Source organism: Miscanthus floridulus, chromosome 7 (assembly GCF_019320115.1).
Source record: "Miscanthus floridulus cultivar M001 chromosome 7, ASM1932011v1, whole genome shotgun sequence".
Lineage (NCBI taxonomy): Eukaryota > Viridiplantae > Streptophyta > Magnoliopsida > Poales > Poaceae > Miscanthus > Miscanthus floridulus.
The window spans coordinates 98,011,790-98,022,113 of record NC_089586.1 but is presented as its reverse complement, the minus strand read 5'-3'; the positions used below and the strand labels follow the sequence as shown (position 1 = coordinate 98,022,113).

Sequence of the window (10,324 nt, the reverse complement as noted above, 5' to 3'; positions counted from 1 at the left end):
TGCGGCGGTGCCCAACTCTGGTTCACCCGCTCTCTGTTGAAAAGGGGCGGTGCCACCGGACAGGGTGACTGTGCCCATGACAGTGCACCGTCGCGCCTGTGGCGGTGCACACCGCCACTTCTAGTGCCAGCCCCAGCACCAGCCCTTCTCGGGCATGTTCAGGTGGGCACCGCCCTAGGGGTGGCGGTGCCACCGGACAAGGGGTGGCGGTGCCACCCAGAACACCTCCCTCTCGGCCTCCTCTGTCGGTCACCGCCACAGGGGTGGCGGTGCACCGGACAGGGGGTGGTGGTGCCCTCGTGGCAACACCCCGAGCCCGACAATGCCTCCTTTTCTTCACCTTTCTCGCCACCTTTGCAAATATGCTAATACTCCAAGTGTTTTACCATCATGTGCAAGTGTGTTAGTATTTTCACAAACATTTTTCAAAGGTTATTCACTTCTCACCGATTGTGCACTAGGCCTAAAATGCAATGCAAGTATTTCAACACCTAGTGACACTAAATGATCGAGTTGTCCGATAAGAGCTCCTCTCTTAATAGTACGACCATCTATCCTAAATGTGATCACACTCTCTATAGTGTCTCAATCACCGAAAATAAAATGGCCCTATGGATGTCACCTTTGCCTTGAGCCCATTTTGTTCTTCTCTTTCTTCTTTTCCAAGTCTAGAGCTTGATCACCTTCATCACATGTCCACCAACAACACCATGGACTTCATCTTGCTTCACCACTTGGATTAGACCATCCTATCTAGTCACACACTTAAGATACAAGGATTAGTCTAAATAGATTTTATCAATTAGCCAAAACCAGGGCTTTCAAGAGCTCTAATGCCTCACCGAAGAGCACCACCAGAGCTTTACAAGCAGTAACCCGCAGCTTAGAACTAGCCATTAAACTCCAATGACATCTCAGGAGAGCTTTGCCCAACGGTGTATAAAAACCCCGGTGCACAACTGTGGTGCTGCACTAGAGAGTTCTGGTGCTCTTATTTGAAATTGTCGCCGCCTAATAGGCACCGTCTCAAAGCTCCGATGCTCATGAGGCACCGAAAGATAACGTGTACGTGCTCGACAATAGCCTAGCTGGAACACTGTTCCAAAGCTTCGGTGATCAGAATGACGGTGGTCATCGAAGAGCTCCGGTAAGTGTAAAAACACTCCGTCGAGCTCTTTTTTAGACCTTTTCAAATGGAGTTTGAATATTATCTCCTAATATTATATTAGCGAAAATTTTGTGAAAAGTACTCCTGCGAAGAGGTTTTATTGAAAACATTCAAAAATCATATACCCTTTTTGGGTATGCCTTGCAAGCACTTTAATTTTTAATGTCTCATCTTTTGTGAAGAAGCTCAAATCTTTTTTATTACTTCCATGGTCGTGCCTGAGCCACGTGGCATGGTAACACCCATACTATGACCACCAGCTTTTAAGTCTAAGTTAGCATTTCACAAAATATTTTAAAAAAGGTTTTCACTCAAACTTACATCACCACTCGATCCTAATGCATATCAAACAGGCCCTAATGCGAACTAGGCTGGTTGGAAACGGTTTGAGCTAACACGGGGCTTGGCAAAATTATCCATTAGGCCAACACCCCTGATATGAACTATACCCTTCCTTTTGTTAGCGTTAGCCTCTATTTTCTCGGAGTACAAGTAACTTGCACTGAACTAGTCAAGCATAGCACATATTTTGAGTTTGCTTACTTCGGAGCACCATATTCTGAATTTACAGCATTTTTTTACCATATTTCATTTTTCTTCAAAAAATGAAACCCAACAAGTGAACTTACATACCACCCTACCCATAATTTAAGACGTGAGCGAAAGGCTCATTATTGACAATAAAAAAAGATGAAGTAAGCCAAAAGCTCATTCGAAAAAAAAAGGAGAGTAAGCCAAAGGCTCGTTATTGACTTATCTGGCGCGGAAACACTGCATTTGCCAGCATTGTTTGAACAGGTAAAAAAATATTCACGGTACCAATACCATGACACCCACAAAGCGAAAATGACAATTGGCTAAAAGCGAAATGTGCGGTTGAAGCTGACAGATGAATTATCTCCAGTCAGCTGATAGTGTTGCTCTCTGTAGCCCTGTAGGACTTTCTCTTTCATGTACAATTTAGGCCTTTCGGGTAAATAAATTTGGCATACCAAGTTTCGCAGTACTGACAGTGTATGTTAGATGAAGATTCTGATCTCTAGCAGGTGCACCAAGGAACAGTAAAACCCAATCCCCGAATAGTGTGAAACTCACTATCTCCTATCTATACACAAACTACACTCCTGAATGGCAGTGACTATCTTACGTATTCAGATTCATGCTATACTCTTACAGGAAAACCAAAGTTTTGAAATGTTCTGATTTGACCTCCACGGCCTGCTGTGACAATTACTAGGCCCCAGGCCGACCGATTCAGAGCTTGATCTCCCTCGTTGGCATGGCAGGTAGTAGCCCTGAGATTCTGACTTGATGGTGTGATAAGTTCTTCAGGCCAAGTCGGAGATGTCCGGTCACCATTATGATTCAAGTTGTTACTTGTGATATTTGTGCTCCGGTACTCAACATCTGGCATCTCCTGTTCCTTAGCAAGTTTGGTTTGCAGACCTTGCGGTGAATAGTCATTCTCAGACCCACGATCAAGCTCTTCTTGTTTCCTGGGGTTCATTAAAGAAGTCATTGTGGTGCTGGTAAAAGGCCAGGTAACAGCAACGGTCACACTCTCGCAGTGGAAGTGTTCATGGGTATTTGTAACAGAAACAATGCCCTTCTTTCTACTTGGTTTCAAACCATCATTGTTCCTCCAGACATATACATGGGAATCCTCACTTGCTGAGATAATATACCGCCCATTTCCAGTTAAACAAGCTGAGATTTGGCTGCTGGTGTTTCGGAATCCTGAAATATGGCAAGACATAAGAACTATGTAACTGGACCAAGCAGCAGAATAGAAGATGAAAATTGAGCAATGATTCCTTTTCTTAATAACAGACAGAGAGTGACATGCACAGGAAAACAAACAATGTGGCCGTTAGATCTATCAACAGGGACGAGCTATTTTAACATGTTAAGTGAACAATAGAGCCAATGATAGCAGAAAAGCGCAAGCTGACATGTTCCAGCACTGCCCTTGAAGGAAAAACAAGGCAGGTACAATTGATCTTCAGTATTCACAGTCAACAATGATTGCACCATGTTCTGAAGTTCTGAACCAGTGTAAATTGTAAACTTAAGTGAAAAATAGTTGATAATAAATTTTTACCTTTAAACTTATGAACTAGCTCAAAACCATCAAGAACTCTGATTCGTGAATCTGCAGATGTGATTATGACCACTGAAGAATCCCCTGGGATAAACTGTTTAAGGAGCTATTATTCAGTTTAACAAACCAAAAATATCATAACTCTGGTGCAGAATGATTCACATCACAACACAATGTTTAGTCAAAATAAGCACCTGAAATCCTGTTATTTTCTTCTGGCTAGATTTTCTTCTCTTGTTTTGCAGGTCGATCTGTGTTTTGTAGCAAAGCATGTCATCTAGCCAGGAGAAAGAAAAAATATAAGGTTAGGGCTTGCAAGACACCGAATAGGAAATAAGGTCTTTGAATGAGAGTTGAGAACAGAACTAAAATGCAAGCCGATGTACCAGATGTATCATACAGATGGCAACTGCCCTTGTGGGACCCAACCAGCGCGCCCTGAGACAACATCTTAAGGTATTAGGATGAACAACTAGCAGCTCCACTTGACCAAAATTAAGAAACTATGAAATAGATCAAATTCAAACCTTTCCATCTGGAGTATAGCAGGCAGCAGTAACCATTTCATGAAGATCGACCCAATCAACAATTTCACGCTTTGGAATACTCCAGATACGAACCTTTTCATCCAGGGAACCACTAATGAAGTATCTATCATCAACAGGATTGAACTGGATGCAAGTCACTGAATCAAAAAGAAATTATATTAGACGGACAATGCTGTTGCAGTGCTTAGACAGTGAGAGGGACGGGGTGGGGTGATTCTGAAGTGATGTTCGTACCATAGTCAGTGTGTGAGAAGGTTTTCAAACAATAAGTGCTTGACATGTGCCACAATCGTACTGTTTTATCCATTGATGATGAAAGCAAATACTGCAGGAACTAAAAGATGGTTATAAGGGATGCTGAACTAGCAGGAAACTACAATGAATTCATAATAATTATACTTCAAATTCAACATGCTGTAGAAATGGATATGCCTTTACAAACAGCAGCAAGTATACCAAGAGACGAGCAAGACAAGTGCCTAGCAAAAAAAAAAAAAAATGCTGTGCATGCTGTCTGGCTGTCCGCATATGCTTTCAGTGTATTTGAGTACAGAGTAGCTTGACTAGTTATGAGCACTGATTCCTAAATAAATACCAATGGAATAGTTAATTTGCACTTTTAAAACCAAGATTTATCCATTTAAAACAAGGCAAATCTCATTTCATCTTAGAGATATAGAATACCAAATTCATGATTTTGTCAAAGTATTTGCTATCCATAAACTATTCAAAAAAGAGGTCTGACAGAGGCAAACCTACACTACATCAAAGTTAACTTATTCTATTTAACTTCTATAACTTTGGCCAAGTTTATAGACAAATATATTAACATCTACAATGCCAAATAAAAGCATTGTCAAGACATATTTGATGTTGGATTTAATGAAACTAATATGATGCTGTAGATGTTGGCGCATTTTTCTATGAACTTGGTCAAAATTAGAGAAGTTTGGTTTCGGTCAAAGCTAAAACAGTGTACATTTTGGAACAGAGAAGTAAATTACAACTCTCTTGACAAGCTTAATACCTTCTTTGATCTGATGCAGAGAAAGAATGAATATCGATTAACAAAATTGGAACCTTACGGGTAAAAAACACAGGGGAAAAAAAAGAAAAACTTTCAATTCCAGTTCAGTATCATGAAACTGGTTAGCTGACATTCAAATGTAGGACTCAAATATCTACATTTTGACAGCACACAACAATATCATCCAGATCATAGACAATAGGTTCTCCAAATGCCAATAAGTTAAGAAAGAACTGTGTTGTAGGCCTCTGAACTTGTGCGGTAGCGGTAGTCACCTAGCCGGCTAGCCAGGCAAACTTGCAAATTACTTCTCATCCCCTTCAACTGGCACAGTTGTCACACCTAGCCCCTAAACTTGCACAGTTGTCTGATTTAACCCCCTAAACTTTGCTTCTGTTCAGGGGTTTTGGTGAGACCCATGCAAGTTCAAGGGGCTCTAAAAGTTTGAGGGGTTAGTTGAGACGACCAGGCAAGTTTAGGAGCCTGCAGTGTAATTCCTGCTTAGTTTTTACGTGCTGAACTTTCTAGATGCACTGAGACGGAAATTAAAACCATAGTAAAATGGCAATGTATAAGCGTGTAGAGACCATGTCTTAGTTACATGTAGAGAGCACCTGGGTCTTATGCACATGGTAAAAGCTTGGGTACACTTGGGAGCAATAAAGTCAATTTATCTATCGCAAAAACCAAAATGCATAAATGGCAGCTGGTCAAGTTTTCCTTTCCAGACAGTGCACCAGTTGCACTATGCCAGATCTGGATGCCAAGTTATGTACGCCCAAACCCAACAATAAATAAGTTTAGCTGGTGTGTGATCACGATGTTTCTAATATGACGATTGTTATTACACAGCTTTTGTGTTCTTAATAACATGAGTTATGTTCGGATCTAATTTCCGTGACTGATATCCTACTTTCAGGTATTCCACATTCTATTGTAGCCTGAACTTTGCACTTACCCTGAAAATTAATATTTACACATTAGAATTGAAGATAAATTAGAAATGTGTGTACATTACCTGAGATTTGGACCAGCTGAGATCAAGCACATCCTCTGAATGCCCTGCAAAGGTTATCACAGGCTTCTCGGACAGTGCAAACACATACTCAGGCACCATCAACCTGTCTGAGCTCACCGATCCCCCACTGTGCAGTACCTTTGATCGCAGCTTCTTCTCCCAATGGCTCCCACTTGGAGCAGCTGATGCCACCATCGTCCCTGATGACTCATTGCACACCATAGCAACTAGCGGATTGCACACCCCGTTCTCCTTCACCTCCCTCTCCTTCCCTGCCCTCTCGAACTCCAACACTTCCCAAACATGAATTATGCAATCCTCCCCGGCACTCGCAAGGTAACGGCCATCAGGACTAAATTTGATGCTCCAGATGGAACCATTGTGTGCCTGTATCTGCTGTGTCATAAACAGGCCACTGAGCTCCTTATATGACTTCCCGTACTGCCGCACCTTGACACGGGCGGGGCCATGGCGTGGAACACTGTCCTGGCTGTCATCCGTCGCGGAGCTGGAGTGGTGGCCGCCTTTCTCTGAAGACGTGTCCTTCTCGTCGCTGCTGCGGCGGTCGCGGGAGTGGGCGACCAAGGAGCCAGCTGCGCAGCGGATGCTGCGGAGCCAGCTGCTACGCCGCTTGTAGCGCGCCCCACCGTTGCTGGAATCTGAGCTCGATCTCTCGATCGGCGTGGAGGCGCCACTTTGGGAATTTGAGGTGCAGTTGGAGTTGGGAGTACTGAAAGCTTGGCGGCGCATAAGCTCCTGAACAATAGGTGAGCGGGCCAACTCCTCAACGGTAAGGTGGCGCTCCGTGCCGACCTCGCGGAGACCGAATTCTTCCCTCACCACGTACTCCCTGCCGTCGTCAAGGTTCCTGATCAAGTACCTGGGGTCCTCGTCGGCAGCATCGGAGCCGTCGGACAAGGAGGACCGCAGACGGCCGCCCCCGAGTGGCGGCTTCCTGGCGGAGCCCAGGGCGGCCCCGCCTGATCTGGACCGCGAGACGGGGGAGGCCGGGGGCTGGCCCGCGGCGTCTTCGGAGGCGGACGGGCCCGTCTCAAATCCGGCTAGGGAAGGATCCCCGGCGAGCCCCATCAGCTGGAGCAGCCGCCGGCGCCGCTCCTGGACGGGCGCCGGCTGGGAGGTCCACAGGTCGAGCGCCGCTGCCGCGGCCGGCGCATCGCAGCCGCGGCGGCGGCGCGGGCGGTCGGCGCCGTCGTCGTCGTCGTCCGAGGCGGAGGTGGAGGAGCTCGAGGAGGAGAGGATGCGGTCGAGCGACTCGTAGAACAGGTCCTCCTCCTCCTCCTCCCCACGCTCCACCTCCTCCTCCACGCTCATCGCGCCGCCAGCATTGGCCGTGGAGGCGGCCGTCGCGGGGAGGCGAGGCGCGCGCGGGCGGCGTGTTCGGCGAATTGCGCGAGAGGGACAAAGATGATGATGAGACGGAGGGAGGGAGGTCAGAGGGGTGAGGGGAAGGAGGGGAGCGTGGGGGGAAGTCGTAGCAGCAAGTGGCGGCGTTAGATGAGATCCGCCACGCCCAGTCGCGCACGCCCCAGCGCCCGCGCGCGACGACAGCCTAACCGCGAGCGACCCCGTTGCTTCTTCCTCTGATCTCACCGCCCGCCCAGCGCAGCGCCGCCCCCTGCGTCTTACTTAAGGGTGGTTGGTGCTCGGCTGCTCGCGTCGCCGTCGTCTGTTGTCGCGGTAATTGCTTGCTTCTTGTCCGCCCGGCTAATGGTGGCGGGCTTTGCCGGCGCGGTTATTCCTGCTCGCTGTCCTGAACTCCTTGATGACTGGCGAAAGCGGGCCATCATCCATCGCGGAGTTGAAATCGGGTGTGCGTGGGACCACGGTGTCAGTGGGTGGCACCGGAGTAATTTCCATTTCCGCGTGACGGCGGGGCAAAGGTTAACCGGTTACCGACCGGCTCATGCGGTCATGCGGTTTGGGCCTTTCGGGGTGCCACGGCGCGGCGTTTCGATTGGTGCCGCGTAACTGCGGGCTTCTGTGAGAGGGCGAAACGGCGACATAGCATTTTGCATTCTGGCCGCTCCCGTCCGGGCGTCCCATCCCATATGTATGGCCATATGTCCCGTGTTTCTCCCATTTTTATGTCGACGGCGAGGCTCTCTTTGAAACAACGGAAAATATAGAATTCTTTAGAAAAGTTTGATCCAATAGAAAAATTTCTATAATGATCCTTTGGAACAAAATGTTAAACCGAAAATAATTTGGATTTTTATGGGATGGATAAAACCATAGGAATTTTGAAGAAAAACTAGCATTTGGCTGGATCTCATAGAAACTTTCTTTAAGGCCACAGTAAAAACTTTTCTAAATTGTGAATTTTGTAGGATTACAATTCTCATGCAACTTCAGTTCTACGTTTTTTTATTATTATTCTTATGTTTTGCAACACCTGCGTTCTAGAGGGATCCCAAATGGTTATGGCAGAACACATAAAGATGTCGAGCTAGGCTCCGCATGGATATGTTGGAGAAGCGGATTTTTGTAGATAAAAAATAGATATTGTAGTATGACTCACTCCATTCCAAACCTTAAGACGTTTTATCTTCAGATACATAGTTTTTGTTATGCACTTATAGATGTATAATGTATCTAGATACATAGTAAAAGCAATGTATTTAGGCAAGTACAAATGTCATACAATTTATAATGTAAAATTAATATTTAGTTTAGCATCAAAACATTAACCGGGAAAAAGGTTGACGCCTAACTTAACTGTTTTTTTCCTGAAAAATAAAAACAGTTAGCTCGTTTAAATTAGTGGGTTAGTTGAGTTAGCATTGTAAAGGCAGTAGAAGTGAGGATATATGGTGAGTTAGCATATTCCGGCCATTAAATCAATCACCTCAGGAACGTCACTGCCGTGCTCCACGACACGAGAGGTATGCAATGTTATCATCAGTTGGGCTTGTGAAAAGATACGAGTGCACAAACGAGAGCCATAATATTAATGCCGCTGTACCGTTGCCGCCGTTAAAATGTTGCTAGGGATAAGATTATGGTCACGTTTGCTTATCTTTTTAGCTTATTTTTTAATCGGAATAGTGTTTTTCTCTCACAATAAATCCGTCGGAACAATGTTTTGGCTTGTTTTTTTTTCCAGTGAAGCGAACGGAGCACTGACGTGACTGATCACACATTCTAGTACACACAGAAAGCAAACAAAAGACTCGCCGAGCAATCCGTTTATACGGAGTGAATTCTGCATAAGCCACAACCGAGAAGTATAATACTACTACGGTACAATACCATGCAGTACCAACTAGTAACTTCGTTATTGCCAACACCAAAAAAAAAACTTGAGACCTAGATCAACAGGAAAGGAAGCGGCAAGCAAACAGAGGGAGATGCTATCCGTGCTCCACCGAGGCACGTAAAGAGAAACACCGCATCATATGTACGCCCACAGGCCACATGCACGACAGACACACAGGACCACAGCAGGGAGAAAACCCCTTCGATCGTCACGTCAGGCAGCATGTCCGCTCCGCTCCGCAGCGGCGCCGACGCCGGCTCCAGACCCAGCGGCGCCCAGATGGCCAGATGCATGCGGTCCCGCGCGCGACGACACAGCGCGCAGACACGCGGGCAACACACGCGCCGCGCGATCCGGCCGGCGCCGCGGCGTCAGTACCCCGGTCGCCATTGACGTCGCCACACTGGACCACAGGCCACGGCTGCGCAGCGTGCACACCCCCCTCACCGCGGACGTTTTGCGCCTAAGGTAGGTTGAGCTGTCAGCAGAGCATCAGCCGGCACCGGCAGGTCGATCGATCTGCATGTCACGGGGGGACGACGCCTAAAGTTTTTGGCCGTAGAAGGCCCGGCCGGGGATCGTCGATCGATCCCAATAGTAGCTAGGCGATTGATCGGAGGGTCCGGTCCGGATGCATGGCATATGGACCACCGGCCACGGGGTCCCCGGCCATTACGCGCCCCTGTCGGAGCTCGCGTGGGCAACTGGGCTGGGCGATCTCCCAAGACGGCGAAGATTCCTGCCTCGCCGCCGCCGGAGCCGGTACCCGGTAGCCTTTGGACGGGGGCGCGCGCGTGATGACGTGAGAATCTGCCAGCTGCCAGCCCAAGAGAAGAGACCGCGAGCAGTGGCGGATCCCGTACCCATACGCCGTACCCCGTACGTGAGTGAGTGGCAACCGACCGATAGGCGGTAGGGGTGAAATGTCCTGCTCTGACAGCACCATGCATGACAACTGCTGCTGCAGACCCCGTCTCGCGTCGCATTGAGACGTGCAATGCGATGCATAGTATATCGAGTACAAAAAAAATGCACAGGCAGCACAGCACAGCGGGACACGAAAGAATGGAGCAGCATGGCCAGTGCAAAGATCCGGCAGGGTACAGTGCGTATCTGCATCGACAAAGACGCGCAGCATCAAGTCGTCCTTCTTTTCTGTAACCGTTGCTATCAATCGAGCAGAGC

At 47.4% G+C, this 10,324-nt stretch overlaps 1 protein-coding gene across 2 annotated transcripts; it reads right to left on the bottom strand.

The window, feature by feature from the left end:
- Nucleotides 1-2,164: 2,164 nt before the first annotated feature.
- Nucleotides 2,165-7,575, bottom strand: LOC136467393 (uncharacterized). 2 transcript variants are annotated; one of them, XM_066466078.1, is made up of 7 exons: nucleotides 5,863-7,575; nucleotides 4,052-4,151; nucleotides 3,797-3,954; nucleotides 3,656-3,707; nucleotides 3,464-3,546; nucleotides 3,270-3,363; nucleotides 2,165-2,905 (listed from the first exon to the last, which is right to left on the bottom strand). In XM_066466078.1, exons 1-7 carry the CDS (start codon nucleotides 7,192-7,194, stop codon nucleotides 2,331-2,333), a joined length of 2,394 nt encoding a protein of 797 aa, XP_066322175.1. In that variant the 5' UTR covers nucleotides 7,195-7,575; the 3' UTR covers nucleotides 2,165-2,330. The 2 variants fall into 2 exon arrangements, with proteins under 2 accessions (XP_066322175.1, XP_066322176.1); XM_066466079.1 differs by having other exon boundaries at nucleotides 4,052-4,142; nucleotides 5,863-7,574.
- Between the last annotated feature and the right edge of the window lie 2,749 nt (nucleotides 7,576-10,324).

What these genes read in the sequence shown, in the direction of transcription:
- LOC136467393 (XM_066466078.1), bottom strand. Translation starts at nt 7,194, where the DNA reads ATGAGCGTGGAGGAGGAGGTGGAGCGTGGGGAGGAGGAGGAGGAGGAC. An exon ending in GCTATACTCCAGATGGAAAG is followed by an intron (nt 3,708 to 3,796) that starts GTTTGAATTTGA and finishes ATGTTGTCTCAG; the next exon opens with GGCGCGCTGGTTGGGTCCCA. An exon ending in CCATCTGTATGATACATCTG is followed by an intron (nt 3,547 to 3,655) that starts GTACATCGGCTT and finishes TCTCCTGGCTAG; the next exon opens with ATGACATGCTTTGCTACAAA.